General features: G+C 35.6%; 1 protein-coding gene across 18 annotated transcripts in view; it reads left to right on the forward strand.

The window, feature by feature from the left end:
- Positions 1 to 17,275, forward strand: part of Nek1 (NIMA related kinase 1) — a 165,796-nt gene that overhangs the window by 133,675 nt on the left and 14,846 nt on the right. For all 18 annotated transcript variants that reach the window (XM_063234760.1, XM_063234759.1, XM_063234764.1 and 15 more), the window contains 3 exons: positions 4,680 to 4,800; positions 5,381 to 5,469; positions 6,397 to 6,644. In XM_063234760.1, the coding sequence (XP_063090830.1) occupies positions 4,680 to 4,800; positions 5,381 to 5,469; positions 6,397 to 6,644 (458 nt within the window). The remainder of the gene's footprint in view (positions 1 to 4,679; positions 4,801 to 5,380; positions 5,470 to 6,396; positions 6,645 to 17,275) is intronic.

Here is a 17,275-nt window from a genome sequence, read left to right on the forward strand (position 1 = left end):
GATGGATTCTATCTCCTGATCCACTCTGTCTGTGTTTCTTTTTATTAGTGTATCGAGGCCATCCACGTTAGTGATTATGGCCAATCTTATCTGGCTCATCTCTGCCATGCTATTTTTTTGCCATTGGTTTTCTACTTTTCCCCTTTATTCCACTGTCTGCCCCATTCAGTGTGTCTCCCTGTTGCTATTCTTGAAACCATGGTCTTTTTTTTTTTTTCTTTCTCTCTCTATAATGTCCTGCAGTACTTTTTGTAGGGTAAGATTGATGGTCACAAACTCCCCCAGTTCCTCTTTGTAATGGAAGCGTCTTGTTTCTCCATTAATTTTGAGAGATAGTTTCGTACTGAGTTGGAGGTTATTTTCTTTCAAAGCTTGAAGTACTTCTCTCCAAGCTCTTCTTGATTTGATGGTTTGTGTTGAAAAGTCTGTTGTGATTCTGATGGGTTTTCCTTTATAGATGATAAACACTGTTTCTTTTCTCTGACAACTTTTAATATTCTGTTCTTGTGTTGAATTTCTGGGATGTTGATTATTATATGTCTGGGCATAGATCTATTTTAGTTATAGCTGGCTGGAGTTCTGTATGCCTCACATAACTGAATATCATTTCCTTTTCCTATGCTTGGGAAATTTCCTTTAATTATTTCTGTAAGTAGCCTCTGTATTTCATTTGTGTTTACCCCTGCTTCTTCACTCACATTTTTTATTCTTAAGTTATAGATCGTCTTCTTATCTTCTAGCCTTCATATTGTTACTTTTTGGTTCCTTGGGTTTTTTTTTTGTTTGTTTGTTTAGTTTTTGGTTTTTTTGTTTTGTTTTTTTTTTTTTTTTTTAAGAGATCTTTCCTTTCATGATCGCACATTGCAAACCTGTCTTCAAGGTTTGATAGTCTTTAGTTTCTTTCAAGCAGTTTTGCCAGCTTTCAATGGAGTTTTTAATTTCCTGGTAGTCTCTTTGAATCTGTTTCATGTATTCTAGATTTTTCTATATTCTTCATCAAAGGTTCCTCTCCTTTTTCTATGTCCCTCCATTCTCCCATCTGTGTCTTCTTGAGAGGTACTTAGCATTTCTGTTATTATCTTTCTTTACTTGTGTTAGAATTTCTGTTTTTAATTCTTCTATAATGTCACAATGATAATTCTTTATGTCTAATGCTGCTTTTTCCAACACTATAGGTGTGCAACCTCTGATCTCTTTTGTGTTTATCTTCCCCAGGCCATTAGTGTTTGTATTAGGGACTAAAGATTTCCTTTTGTTTCTTCCTCTTGTCATGTTTCTGGTTTCCTCCAGACAGTGGACAATGTGAGTCCTCAGCACTTCCTGTATTAGCCACTATTACTCTGAAGCATGCTGGCTAGGGATTGCTGCCCTCCCCAGTCTGCTGATGATCACTGAAGTACCAGCAGGGGCAGGGCGGGCTGCCCCCTCCCTTCTGAGTTGGTCAAGCTCCGAGAGTCTTCACCATATTAGTATGTGCCACACAGACAAGACCAATTAGGTATAGTTTCAGAGAGACCTCGTCCTTTGCTACTGGACCATACATAGAGGCAGGACTCAGTCCAAGCAGTTCTCACCATCTGCTCAGTACTAGGAGTGGCTGACTGAAGCCACTGCTGTTCTGGTTCTAGGCTTGTCCTGCTGAACTCCAAAATGTCATGGGGCAGTCGCCCATACCCACCCAAGGACCAAGTTCCTTGCACTCACTGCAAGCCAGTACAGATCTCCGAGCTGAGTGCTGCTCTCTGCTCCACCGCTCCCCTCTGTGACCACTTCCTCCCACTGAGGCCCATGGGCTCACCAACCTCCAACTTCACCACACCCATATGTGTCTGGATTCTAGCGGCTTTTCATACACAATGGGACAAGCGCTGGTGAGAGCAAGTTTGGTTACAGCCGTCCGTCCATGATTTTCTTTTTTTTTTTTTTTTTTTTTTTTTTTTTTTCCTTTCTCTTTAGTTTCTTCCTGGATTTAGAGGATCTGTCTCTGTCTATCTGGTCTTCTCTGGGATGTTTTATTCTAGCATCTGAGCTGTTTCTCTCAGAGAGGCTCCCTATTTTGCTGCTTAATGATCCGCCATCTTCCCGTCACCTAATTTAATGTCTTTAATCGCCTTATGAAGTTGTTATTTTACTGTGGTTACCATCACTTTAGAAACTTCATGTGTACAACTTACAATCTCTTCCAAATTTATATCTTGGACATGGCTTTGTATGTGTTGGAGACCAGAGACTGCCTTTTGCTTCTTTGTCTTGACATTTTCTGAGTTCTTCTAGACAAGCAGGTTGTGGGGTCCCATTTACTTCCCATGCTGGCTGTCAGTCCACAGTGTAGGGAAATGGGTCAGGCACCTGGGTTTCTCCTATCCTGGGTTCCCAGGGTGGTGTTGGGTATAGGGCTGGCTTCTCCAGACATGTGTAGCTACTCTGAGGCTCCCCCAATCGTGGCAGGTACACAGTAGCTTAGCTGGCTGGTTCTCCCTACTAGAGCTGGATACCAGTGCCTAATGGCTACTGACAGGCTCATAGGAGTGTCTGTGTTCAGTTTCTTTTTCTGATGTTTACATTTCTTTGCTAATCTCTGTGTAGCACCCCAGAGATATATTGGGTATGGATCTGATCTTAACATCAGTGTGCATCTGTGCACCCATATGTGTTTTGGGTCTTGAAGTTCCCTTCAGTCTTACATTCTTACAGCCAACCCACCCTCCACGATAAAATGGGTGGACCCAGATCGAGAACTCACTGACTTCAGTTGAGTCCACCCTCTAGGCTAGAATGGAAAGGCACAGATTACAGACTCACTGTCCTCCAGCCAGGCTGCCCTCTAGGATGGAATCTGCTACCCATACTTTCAATACAATTTTTCCTCTTGGATTTGTGTATTGTAATACCTTTTCATGGGCTCTAATTCTTTGGAGCACTCACCTTTGAATCATTTTATTTATTTCAGCTTGCTTTTTATTAATGTCTTCTTTAAGCTTACTGATCGTTTCATTTATTAAATTCAGTTATGGCATCTTTAGCTTACCAAACACTTTATTGATCTGTTTTTTGTTCATATCATATACAGTGATACCTACGTTGTCAAAACTCAGTTTGTTCTAAATTCATGTCTAAACACTTAAAAGTTCAAGAACTGTGCATATTTTTTCCCATAAGAAATAATGGGAAACCAAATAATTACTCCTGAGACCAGAAATTATACTATTAATTCATTTTTTAGGACTTTATTAAATTTTGCAATGATTTCTTTCTTTAACTCTATTATGGTTCTCACAGTTTTCTTCTTAGCTTCACTGTTGGTGTCACTTTCTTTGGATCCAAGATTACAATATTTTATCCAAATAAAATGGGGGAAAATGACTGTTTTAATGCACTAATATAAGCATTGTATGTTGTCCAGGTGAAAGCTGTGCTTAGACTGAAGCATCACCCCTTTATGTCCATGGCATGACTTAACTCTCAGCCAATACTGGTTTTTACCGTCACATTTTTGGTTTGATTGCCCAGCAATGTTAGGAACACTGAATGGATTTTTTTTTTTTTTTACAACTCCTCTGTTGGAGTAGTGGAAAGTTGGAGGTTGGAGAGGTTCAACAATTGAAATATCCCTAATTCAGCTGTTTGGCTTTTGAGTTCCTCCCCATTGATATATCTTGGGAAGGTGGGAGTTTCTGGAAGCATTTTGTTGCTTTGTCTTGTTATGTTTCTACTGTGTGCTGTTGTGCTGGGTACTAAGGATTAGTTAAAGTGGAAAGACTGTTACAGGTCTGGAGTTCCCTTTAATAAGTGTCTGTTTTCCCAGTGTAGTGCTAAGGATGGCTAATGGTTGGCCTTTGCCTGTATCCCATGATCCAGCTGCCTCCATTAATTTGGGGAGGGGTGAGTTTTGTATAATTCATCTAACTTTCTCCAAGAACAGACTACAACAATGTTAATTATGCAAAGTCAAACCAGATATTGGGTTACAGCCAGACCCTGTCTCAAACAAACAAAGTAATACTGATAACTTTGGAGGGGTTAGGGAAAATGAAAGAAGTAAAATTTGAAAAGGACAATGTGAAGAAGAGAGAGAACTAAAGCATTCAATGAAAGAGTAAAAGAGTAAATGAAAATTAAGGAAATCAGGTAAAAGTAACAGAAAAGAAAAAACATGAAAAAGAAGAAAAGTAGACAAAGGGCAAAAGAAAAGAAAATAGAAAAAACAAAAAAGAAAAATGGAAATGACTCCCAAAAATTCCTCAGTGTATTTGAGTGAGTGGTTTCTTCTCCAGCCTGTAGTCTTGGAATCAGATCTATGAGCAGGATAATGAGTCACTACTTTCCTATTTTGTTTCCAGGCTTACTTTTTGGGTGTGCATGCCAAGTCCTGCCTCACCGTGCCTGCTGTGCCTGGTTGGTCAGTAGTACGTGGCCCTGTGGCTATATTCACTCCAGCTGCTCCCAGTTTTCATGTTTGTCTGTGACCCCAAGTCACTTGTTTCTTTACCTGGCTTTATACAGCCTGTGGGTTTGTGAGGTGCCTCCCTCCTCACCCCCACCCTGCTGCACTCCAGAGGCCCTCTGTTCAATACACCAGGCTGTGGCAACCCTCCAAGTCAAAATTGAAGACCAAGTTAATTCAATTGTTTTGCAAAAAAAATTTTTGACACCTTTTTTGTTTCTTTTTTACTTTGCAGAACCTGATGATTTGGAAACAGAAGTTCTTCAAGAGCCAAGTAGGAAAAACAAAGATGGGAGTTTGCCATGTATTATTAATAATGTGTGGGTTAGTGAGGAAGAAGAAACAAAGCAAACTGAGTAGGTTTTGTGTTTTTCCTTACATTTCAAAGCCCAGATCCCTTTTGTAATACCTTCTTAGAAATAATGCCATAGTAATGTAGTATTATAATTTAATATCCTAATATTATAATACGCTATAAAATAATTTTATAAGACTAGTAGATGTTCACATGTTCAGAAATCAATGAGTAAATAAAGTATATGTAGATAGCCAGTAAAACACTTTGCCAGTAAATCACAAACGATGATGCAATTAATAGCATTTTATATAGAGTGATGTTTGCATGGATATTGGTAAGATAAAAACATAGAAATATAATGGATGTAAAATACAATTGTATTTTATAAATTTCATTAGCAATTCAGTTATTCTTTCCAGGGATTGTAACAATTTAGACTGTCAGAATGTATGAATGATTGCTGATTAGTAAATTTTCAACAAAGTGAAAAATTGTTTGCTTATAAGAGAAAGTATATATAAAAGAGAAAAGGCCTTGCAAGAGAAATCATAGAATGCTAGTGAACTTGTTTCTGTGTTGTAAATGCTTTGATTTTTGGTAAACTGTGCCTTTTTAACTGATGTGTCTATCTATGACAGGTTGGAAGACAAAGTTGCCATTCAGCATAATGAAGTTTCTGAAGATGAAATCTTGCAGAATGTTGACCAGCTTAGTGAGGTTATTATAGGTAAATATCATTGCATTAATCTGATTTGTTCCTGGGTTATAGTTAATACCACCTGTTTTATTTGAGAAACATATAAATAGTACATTTCTTATCAGTCATCACAATGATTTTTAAAATAAAATAGGCATAGAGCACTACAATCTGAATTAATAAGCTTGGGTTATACACCTGGATATTAAAATTTTTGATCAGTTATTTTATTGCATGTTTAAGATGAAAAGGATTACTTGCCAAGCTAAAACCATATACTAAGCTTATTAAATATATCATCCTCTTTTTAAATTACAGTGGTACCGTGGTTCGCAAATGCTTTTACTTGCAACAGTTTAATTCACAAACATCAGTTCTTGACAAAATTTTGTTTTTGTTTGCAAACCCTGCATTGGGTGATGAACATGACTATAGCCATCTTTCCTGTGAGAACATGAATGTGGCCATCTTTTCCAGAGTCATGGAACAAATTAAGTTTATGAACAGAGGCATCACTGTAGTCGTCTCTGTAGTATTAGCTGCGACATAAGAAATGCACTTTTTTCTATGTATGGGAACAAAGGAAACTGGAAAATAATGTCTAGTTATTTCTTTGGATTCGTGTCTGTTTTAATACTTTCAATATAATGGAAGTATATATCAAACCTTTCTGAAAATGAAACATTATGTCCTCATAAAGATTATTTATAAGTTCATATATTCACATACATTTTTATATTTTGTTTTTCTGATAGATGTGAGGCTTTTTGATAAAATTTATGTTAAATATTATGCCTTGTCAATGTTATTTGGAACTTTATGGGGCTGGGAATGTAGCTCAGTGGCATAAGCACCCACCTGGCAAGCACGAGGTAGTGAGTTCGATCCCTGGTACCAAAAAAAAAGAACTTTATTTACTATATATGCTTATAACATAATTTCTCTTTTGTACCACAGAACCAGGACTAGATGATTCTCACCATTCTAAATATGATGTTGATAAGTCTGTACAACCAGAACCATTTTTCCATAAGGTGGTTTGTTATGAACACTTGAATATAGTCTCTCAAGTTCAGTCAATTCATTGTTTCCCGGAAGAATCTATTCCACTTCGATGTCACTCTGAATCACCACCACAAAATAAAAACAAGAACTCCTTGTTGATTGGACTTTCGACTGGACTGTTTGATGCAAACAATCCAAAGGCAAGTATAGTCTTTAAAATGGAAAATGTTTCTCCACTTCATAACATTTCTTTTGATTGCTTTTATTTGGTAAGTCATAATACTGAGTTTTAGTCTCTTAAAAACACAAATACAAATACATGAAAGTGAACACATTGAAACAGTGCAACAAAGAACCTCCATCTTTTATTCTGAGATGATGAAAAGAAATTGCCATTGAGGGCTAGGGATTTAACTCAGTAGTGTAAGCACCTGCCTGATAAGCACAAGGTCATGAGTATCATCCCCACTATCAAAAAAAAAGGAAGAAGAAGGCAATTTCATTACCCATTTGTACTCTGGACCAGGGGTTTAGACTGGGTATAAGCACCTGCCTGGCAAACATAGGGTCATGAGTTTAATCCCTGGTACAAAAAAAAGAAAAGAGAGAGAGAAAGAAAGAAACAAAGAAAGAAAGAAATTACCATTGAGAATACAGCTATCATAAAGACTGTTTCATTGGTTATGACTCCTTTTTTTGTTGTTTTGGAGATCTCCCTAAGTTCTCCAGGCTGGACTCAAACTTGCAATCCTCCTGTCTCAGCTCCCCAGTAGCTGGACTTATAGGTATGCATCACCACAATCAGCAAGGATTTTATGGGGCTTACTTTTATTAAATCAAGAGGTCCTGTGATACACTTATACACTGTCTTTTTCCTACTGACCAACTTGACTTTCCTTTTGAGTGTTAGACTAAGCTTAGGTAATATATCTTAAATGGACAAAAGTGCCTTATAGCCTAATTCATATGTAGAATATTAATTAAAGTTCATATATACTTTATGTTAAAATTTTTTTAGACCTCTTGCCTTTTCTCCCTTGCTACTTTTAAATATATGGAACCAATTTGGGGAGAAATTTTGGTATTTAGATAAAAATAAAAAATAAAATATGTTATTTTGCTTTCAGATGTATAACTTTTGCAAATATGTGAACTTTTAGTAAAATGTGATATTTGTATATCCTTTTGGAACCTTTTCTATTTAATTTATCACAGTATTACAGATATTATTACATTATTAGAAATGTGGTACTTCATCATATAATTAATTTCCTTCTATCATCTTTAATTATGTATAATGTTGAGTTGCTGAATCACAGTTTTATAACAAATTCATTTCTGTTACTGAGTCTTTAGGTTTCAATTTTTGTTATAACTATGTATACCTCCGTTGTACATATCCATAGTTATTTTTGTAAAATAAGTTTCTGCAAGTGAACTTAAAAAATTATGTTATCATCTGATTTGCCTTTTAGAAATGGTTTTTAGCATTTTCAATGGTGTGTGAGAGAATGTCCATTTCTCCATTCCTTAAATAGTACTAACATTATTATTTACTTAAAATAATCTATTTAGTGATAATTAAGTTTCAATTGATTTAAATTTGTGTTTTCTCGTTTACCTGTGAAGTTGGACATTTTCATTGTTTGTGGCATTCGTGATTAAACCCCTGACCTTCATGCTGAGCTACTTCTTTAGCCCCATGTTTTGGATCCATGGTCTCACCCAGTTGCTAAGTTGCCTGAGCTGGGCTCAAACTTGCAGTCCTCTCATCTCAGCATCCCACTGCTAGAATTATAGGAATCTACCACCACACTTGGCTATTTGTATCTATATATAATTGAATTGCCAGAATTCTTTCAGCCCTTGATTTTTTTCAAATATGTCATTTTGACTTTTAGTGTAAGTTTTTAACTAGACATACTTTCATTTGTGGACTATTTTATTATGCTTCTCTTAATTTAGTAAATGTTAAATTGCTTCACTTAATCTAATCGCAGTAAGGCTTCTGAATATATTAACAATCAAAACAAATTCATGACCTTCAGAGTTGGAGACAAAGTTCTATCATGAGACAGACAAGGACTGTCATAACTCATGTATTTGCTTATGCGGTAAAGGTATATAGCTATCATAAAAAGCCCAAGGCTTTTTAATACCTTATTGCTGTCTATAAAATTACTATTCTTCATATAATACGTTCAATTATTTGATGTCTTCTCATGACATTAATTCAACCTTAGGATTTCTCTAAAGTACTTATCTCTGAAAATAAACAACGAATTGGAAAGAGTAATGCAGATTTCATGTAGATTCCTTTGAGGAAACGGCAAGAAAAAAAGTCAAAGCAATTTTTGGCCAGTTAAAAGAAGGATTAAAAAGCTATCACTGCCTAGCCTATAATCTGCCAAGATTAAGAGTGTTCATTACCACACCAAAGCAGTGTTCATAATGAAGGCCTAAAATCATGAGGATTCAAAATTACAAGTATTTATATAATCTGTTTGTAAGGTGGGATAATTTAGCCTCTTTCAGAGAATTTTTTATGTTGTTATAGTACTTGTGGGTCTGTTTGTTTGTTTGTTTCCCTAGTGCAGGAAACCCTTTTCCTCATGATTTGGATCCCAGTCCCTCTCATCTTCTCAAGGAATGTATTGCATCACTTTGGCTACTCCAAACTGATCATTATCTCCTCTATAAATGATCTTTTCCTCTGTACAGATGTCTAATAAATCTCATCACAAATACATGTCCTTCTGTAGTTACTTCGCAATTTCTCTGCTCCCCTTTATGTCCAGATGTCTTAGATATCGCTATCTCTTTGCAGTGTCCACAGTCCGCTCCAGTGTGGCTTTGGGGCCACTCTCCACTGCAGCTGTTCTTGTCAAGATCCTCCATTACAAATACAGTGCCAAATTCCTGTATCCTTTTCTCTCATATTTCTTGACTTTTGTTCTTTCAACAGAATTGATATACACCTCACTTTTGAAATTGTCTCTTGGCTTCCTTGATTCTATAGTTCCTAGTTCTTCTCAGGACTGACCAGTTTACTCTCCAGTCTCTTTTGCTGGTGACTCGTACACTAATAAATCTCTTACAAAGCATATGCATTTAATTGAGAGAGGTGTTCTATAATCGTCAGTCAAGTGCTTATCAACAGATGAAAGGGCCAGGGTAGTGGTGGATTTCACCTCATTTATTTCCCTTCTCTGAGAGATCCTAGTCTTGAGAGGCTATAGATAATTATCTAAACAGTTTCTTTTATTCTGTCTAGTTTCTAAGTTGTTTGAGGGGAAGAGTGAATCTGATTCTTGTTACTCTATAGACAGAACTGGAAGTTACAATAAAAAGAAATGTGATACTTAAAGGCTATATCCTAAGCCTTCTCTGGTTGCATTTACTTTCTAAGTACATAGTAATTTGTGACCTTAAGTAATTAAATGCAAAAGATTCATTTCTGTAGCCTTTTCTAACAGATCGCTCATCTGTTTCATCAATTCATTAATCTTATCAACCTATTGTTTGTTTTTGTTTTATTTTATTTGATAAGCAAGGTCTTGCTATGTAGTTTAGCCTACATGTAGTTTAGCCTGGCTTTTTTTTTTTTTTTTTTTTTTTTTTTTTGGTACTGAGAATTGAACTCATGACCAGACACTTGCAAGGCAGGTGCTTATGCTGCAGAGCTAAATACCCGGCCCTTAGCCTGACCTTGAACTCACTGTGTATCCCAGGCTGGCCTTGAACTTATGGTGATCCTCTTGCCTCAGCTTCTCCTCAAGTGCTGGGATTGCAGACATGTGCCACTGCTACAGCCAGCCAACCTGTTTCCTAACTGCTTTCCCTCAGTTCATGCCCATCTGAAATTCATTGGCCATTTACAAACTAGAATTACTAGAATTACAGTAAGCCACTGAGTTAGGAATGAGTTCCATTCTGGGAAAATATTTATAAGTCACAGTTGTTGGTAAGTCCAACAAAGTGAGCATTAGACATTTTTGGCACAAATGTACAATGCATATTGCTTTGCACTTTGCAGCAGACGCTTACACATCACCACCACTTTCTTTTCGCTTCCAGACATCCTGGTCTCTAAGCACTACACTACTGTACACTGTGGCACGGTACAGTAAGCACACAGCAACACAGCTGTGACAGTGTCCCACAGACACATGAGCTACTTCAATAATTGTTCATATTATGAATGTGATGCAAGATCTGTTCATATCTGTAAAAGTTTGCAACGAAATGTTGGTGAGTCAGGGACTTACTGTATTACTTAATATTATAAATTATAGGGCTGGGGATTTAGCTCAGTGGCATAAGCACCTGCCTGGCAAGCCCAAGGTTGTGAGTTCGATCCACAGTACCGAAAAAGAAAAAGAAAAAAAACATTATAAATTATATCTAGTCACTGCCATGCTTAAGACAGAGTTTTTCTGGTGTTCTTAGATTTATATTCAGGTTTTTTATTATGGTCCATAATAACATTATGGCTACCTCTCCGTCTCATCTCAAAACCTCTGTCATTCTTTTCCTCTTTCCCGAAGCCCTTTCCCGCTCTGGGGACTTTATACTTTATATGACCTTGGATGGGAATAAGCTTCTCTTTGTTCTTTTAAATTCTGACTCATTCTTGCCTTTCAAGTCTTACCTCTCAAATCTGTCTTTCTCAGGGAGACCTTAATTCCATTTTTATTGTGGTAATTTCCATCCATTAATTATCTTATTTGTATTTTATAGTAGCTTTTCCAACTGTAATTTATCTTGTTTACTCATTTATCTCCTCTGCTGGAAGGTAATCCTCTTCAGTTAAGAATCTTATTATTCACAACTTTATTCTATGTATAGCCCAGGGATTAGAATACAGTGGCTGATAAATATTTGTTGAATAAATAATAGATGAATATTAAATATATATAATTTTAAAAGTAGGGAAGCAGGCTGCTAAACTCGATTCTAAAAAAACTTCATTAGTTTCTCATATGTAAAGTAAGGAAAATAAACTTTTGCTCATAGAATTAGTGAAATAATAAAATGAAATGATAAAAGTACAGCACTTAGATCATGCTTGGCACAAAGGAAGCACTTGATAAATGCTCAATGACATCATCATGTCATCAGGTTGGAAAATTACAATTCAGTACACACTACTTTATTTAATAGGCACAAGAGACTATTAGCTCTTCAGCTGCCCTTGTAGTGACTTTAACAATAATATTCTAGTGCATATTTCAGAAAACTAGAAGAAAGGATTTTGAAAGTTTTTGCCAAAAGAAAAGATAAATATTTGAGGAAATAGGTATGTTTAACCTGATTTAAGCATTACATACTATGTATGCATTAAAACATCACATGGTACCCTATTAATACGTGCAATTTTTATGATTCTATCATTTATAAGTAAACTGGTTACAAAAAACTGAAAAAAATAAGGTAAAAGTATATTCTTGAATGGTTAATCTTTTAGTACGTAAATGAAAATTTGGTTTCTGAAAGGAATTATTATCAAAAACAAAACTATTTACCAGGCATGGTAACAAATACCTACAATCCCAGCTCTTGGCTAAGACAAGAGGATTTCTGGGTGTTCAAGACCAGCCTGGCCTACAAAGTGAGTTAAGAACAGCCTGAAACTCTGTCTCGAAAAAAAATATATGTATACATATATATAATCAATATATATTTATATAATCAATGTATATATGACTATTTAGACTAAAAGGTTTTGCATCTAGAAATTTATCTGTGATATTTAACAGGAGGATTATCAATCAGTACACAAAAATATTTGTCTTAAATAAAATGTATGTTACTGTGCTTTTCACCCCTATATTATTTGAGGAAACTTTTTGTATTTACCTTGTGAGTGATGCTTCAGTGCTATCTATGGCAGTTAAGGTGGTGTAAAGGAATCATTAGGCATTAATTAGTATTCATTGAGCTCTTCCACATGCGAGTTCCTGGATTTACAGTAATGATAAAGTACTTACAGCCATGAAAGGGAACAATTAGTGAAAAACAATTTGCATTGAATAGATGAGCATGAGATGGTGGGATCACTGAAAAAGAAATAATTTAGTTTATCTTAGAACAATTAAAGAGGTTTTTTAAGACGTTTACAGAGTGAATGGAGCACAGAAAATATTTAAAACAAAATAAACTAATGCAGAACCAGCGCTGTGATTGAGGAACTGCAGCTAGTTTTGTGAAATGTGAAAGAAACGGGGGCCCCGTCATTCTTGTTTCTAAGCAGTACTTTCCAGATTTGTGGTGCCCTTTCTCCCCTTTTCAGAAGCATTTTCCCCAAATGAAAGAATACATCTTGAAGAGCTGAAATTGGAATCTGTTGTCACTTAAGTCCTTCCTGTCCTCTTGTCTGTATCCCTAATTCTCTTCAAGGGCCTCTTTAGACACCTTCCTCAGATCTGGAAATGTGCTTTGAATCATGATACACAGTCATTCTTTTAATGTACTTTAAATACTTGTTTTTGCGGAAACCAGAACTTAATGATAGTAAACTGAATTGCATGTTTTAATACTCAGACCAGTAGCAATTAGTGGTTTAGTTGATCACTTTATGACCGGCAATCAGAATAATGCCTTGATTTCCACCACCCTTTAGCGGGGCTGTAAGTCATGACTTTGGAAAAAGCAGTGTCCAGGAGTCTGCTCTTCCTTTTACAATATTTATTTATATTGTGCTTCAGACAGGGAGGATTGTATTCAAATAAATACATTGTTTGGAAAAATGTGCATTATAAATCAAGCCATTAGCAGCTATTAGACATACCTTTTAACACTGAATATAAGATTTATCTATGTGGTAATTAAAATAAAAAGAGAATCATAAATTTTGCCATATTCCTCACAGGAGAGAAAATATGAATTGTTCATAGGAAGAGTTGTTCTTGCAACTTCTCTAAGAAATGTGTGGAGAATCCTCAAAAAATTAGAACTACAGTTCCCATTCGACCCAGCTATTCCCCTTCTGAGTATCTTCCCAAGAGAATTAAAAACATCATATCACATTGACATGTGCACCCATGTTTATAGCAGCACAATTTATAATAGCCAGAACTTGGACACAATCTAAATGCTCACTGACTGAGGAATGGATAAAAAAGATGTGGTGCTTTTATACACTAAGTACTGCTCTGACATAAAGAAGGATAGACTGGAGCCATTTAAAGGTAAATGGATGTAATGTGTAATGTGTGGTTCCTATATACATAGTCTACGGCCATAGCACCCTGAGCGCGCCCGATCTCGTCTTACATATGTAGTTCTGCAATAGATGACAACTTCAGTACCTCTCAGGTAGAAATACAATGGTAGATTACATAAGACAGTTATAGGAGAGTGGCAGTAAAAACAAGGGCGTCACATTAAGTATCTTCATGAGTAAACTTGTAAAAGGTCAAAATAAAATCTTTTAAAGTTATGGTTTCCTCATGATCTTATTTGCATAAGGACAAGTTCCAGTTTATCAAATGAGTTTTTCAGTTTATCACTGCTTGCATTTCAAATAGTCCCGTTGCACAGTGTGACTTTTAACAACGGTTACTTGGTGTATGAGGTGCAGTAGCGTGTGTATTGTCCACTGGCAAAAGGTCAGTATGAGTTGGAAATCAAATGAGGAAATTATAAGGTTAAGGTTTATAACTTGTAATGGAAAATGACAAATTTCAGTAAGACACTGGCCTGGAAAGGTAGCAAGACACTTTTATTGAAGGTAGATTTTAGGGGAATTTCCAGTCAAAGGTATTAACTTAGATTTTTTTAGTTTTGTTTTTTAAATTTCTTATTAGTAATGTTTGTGGTACTTAATGATTTCATCCCTTGTGGGGGGTTGGTTCATGTACTTTATACATCTTAACTCTTTTTCATAACTGCAATTAATTCATGAAAATTTTTTTGTCCGTTCTGCCTTGATTAATGATCAATTTGTTTTGAACCATAAACAGTTCTGGCAGTTCTAAAAGTTTAATGTGAACATCATCTGTCTCAGACACTGAGCACTATACCCCACACATAAGGGTGTCTGTCTTAATATAGCTGAAGCAGAGTATTAAGAATATACGTTTGTGACAGGGACTGTCAATGATTCTGCTGGTGGTAGTCTGCAATCCCCATAAGAAACATTGCGACAGAGCACAGTTGATCTCACTGGGGCCTAAAATGTTTAAAGCATGTTATATGTCACCTTCCATGGATATGGAAAACAATGCACTCCCAGTTCTGCCTTTCTAAATGAACTGTCATTATGAGCATCTGTCAAATACATTCATAAATCTTAACAAGTTAATTTATTTCTAGGGTTATTAGATAACTAATTAAATTGTGGAAAGAGTCTGCTAATATATGTATTTTGTTCTCTGACTATAAACAAAAAGTATGAAATTTCAATCATATCCATACCCAGTTGTTGTTGGTTTTTTTTCCCATGCCCAGTTTTTAAAAATCAGACCATATATCTTTTGGGAAGCATTCTCATGTACTTTGATTTTTCACATAAAAATATAGTACTGATTATTACTGTAACTATAGCTGGATAACTTTATTGAACATTTATTGTATGCTAAATTGTTTTAACTACTTTACATGTAATAATTTAAATCTTTCAAATACCCTATAATCAATGAAATTATCCCTTTTGTATACATGAAGAAATTAAAGTGTAGAAAGATGAAGGACTTTTCCCCAAGGTCACACAGTAGGTGAACATAAATTTGGGGGAACATGTGAGCACCACGAATACAGACTTAGATTAATCCAGTTTATTTACATGGAGAAAAGACTTACTTTTCTAAAAATTATATTTTCTTTCTGTTTAACCCACTCCCCAGAAAATAATACTGGTGATTAATTTTTTGCTATGATTGTCTTATAGGAAAATTTGCTAGAGAAACCTTGGAATGTATTATAAAGGAAAATGCTGTAAGATTTGGGCATAATGTTCAAAAATCATTGTAGTTTGAAGGAATAGAGTTGGTTGCTTTTGAGTAAACAGATTCTCAAAGTCTTACAGCTCATAGGCCAGAAGAGTTTTTAGAATGTTTAGGTTCTTCTATTTATTCAATGTACTGCATTGAAAAGGCATTCAAAGTCTCATCTCAATCCCGATTGACTGATCAATCTCTGTGTCTCTCCCTCCCTCTCTCCTTGACTCTCTCTCTCTCTCTCTGTCTCTCTCTCTCTGGGTGTCTCCCTCTCTGTGTTTACTACTACTCTCTTACTATCTCCCTCCTTCCCCCTTACTTGCCTCCAGCCCCCCGCCCCCCATTCCTCAGTGTCATTCCAGCAGAGATCTGTGGTTTATAGAATTTAGATAAAGCTTTTCTCTTTTTTTTGTTGCCACAGCTGTTTGCTGAACTGGGGATGACAGCTTCTGTAGGTTCAGAATTCCCAATTACGATATTTTTCTACCCTGAAAGTTTCATAAAGCAAGAACTGGATCTATTTTCTCTCACCATGGGTATGTTTTGTATGTAACACATTGTAGTGCTCAATATTTTATGAAAAATCGATGGATAGAGTGTGTTCATTACAATCCTCTTATGTATTACTGGTTTATACCATACTAAGTTTGACTTTATTTTTATAAAGGTATAGGCCAAAAAAAAAAGCCCAACAGAAGAAGGTAAAGGGGAAGCATTACTTATAGTTTATTCTCTGCCAAATCCTTTTCTTTTCTTTGCCTCATTAGGGAAATTCACCAGTAATAAATCTTGATTGAATATCTTTTAGAAGGAGACTTTTAAAAGTAAAAATCTGTTTAAATTCCCACCAACAATGTAGAAGGGTTCCTTTTCCCCCGAAGCTTCACCAGCATTTGTTATCATTTGATTTCTTGATGTTAGCCATTCTTTCTGGAGTAAGATGGGAACTCAGTGTTGTTTTAATTTGCATTTCCTTAATGGCTTGTGATGTTGAGCATTTCTTCATGTGTTTATTGGCTATTCATACTTCTGTGAAGTCTCTTAGGTTCATGTCCCCATTTTTTTTGACTAGGTTTTTTGTTTGGGGGTTTTAATTTTTTTCTAGTTCTTTATATAGTCTGGGTATCAGTCCTCTGTCTCAGGAATAGCTGGCAAAAATTTTTTCCCATTCTGTAGTTTTTCTTCTTACACTGTTGGCTGGTTGTTTTGCTGTGCAGGTTTTAATTTGATATGCTCTTATGTGTAGAAATTCAAGAGTTGTTACCGATTTAATCTTCCAAATGTTTTCAGTGTTTCTGTTTTAATGTTTAATTGTTTGATCCATTTTGATTTTAGTTTAATACATGGTGAATGAAACTGGTCTAGATTCAATCTTTGCATATGGATAGCCAGTTTTCCCCATACCATTTATTGAAGAGATACCTTTATTCCATGTTGGAAATTAATATGGAGAGTCCTCAAAAAATTAAAACTAGAAATTCCATTGGACTCAGCTATTCCTTTTCTATGTATCTTCCCAAAAGAATTAAAGACTTCATATTATAGTGTTATTGCTATACCCATGCTATTAGCAGCAGAATTCATAACAACTAAATCTTGGAAGCAGCAGATTTGACCATCTGCAAATGAATGAAGAAAGAAAATGTGATATTTTCACACAATGAAGTACTAGTGTGCCACACAGAAAGATAAACTTGCATCATTTGTAGGAAAATGAGTACACCTTGATATGATACTGTTAAGTGAAATAAATCAGACATATAAGCTTATGATTTTTCTCATAAGAGAAACTCAAATTATAAATAAAGAATAAAATAAATGATTGATAAGCAAAGGGATAGATGTTTCTTAAATAGGAAAGTGATAAAGAGAACAAGGGGAGGGAAAAGGAC

Source organism: Cavia porcellus, unplaced genomic scaffold (genome assembly GCF_034190915.1).
Source record: "Cavia porcellus strain 051 isolate PalLab524CR breed Dunkin Hartley unplaced genomic scaffold, mCavPor4.1 scaffold_24, whole genome shotgun sequence".
NCBI classification, from domain to species: Eukaryota; Metazoa; Chordata; class Mammalia; order Rodentia; family Caviidae; genus Cavia; species Cavia porcellus.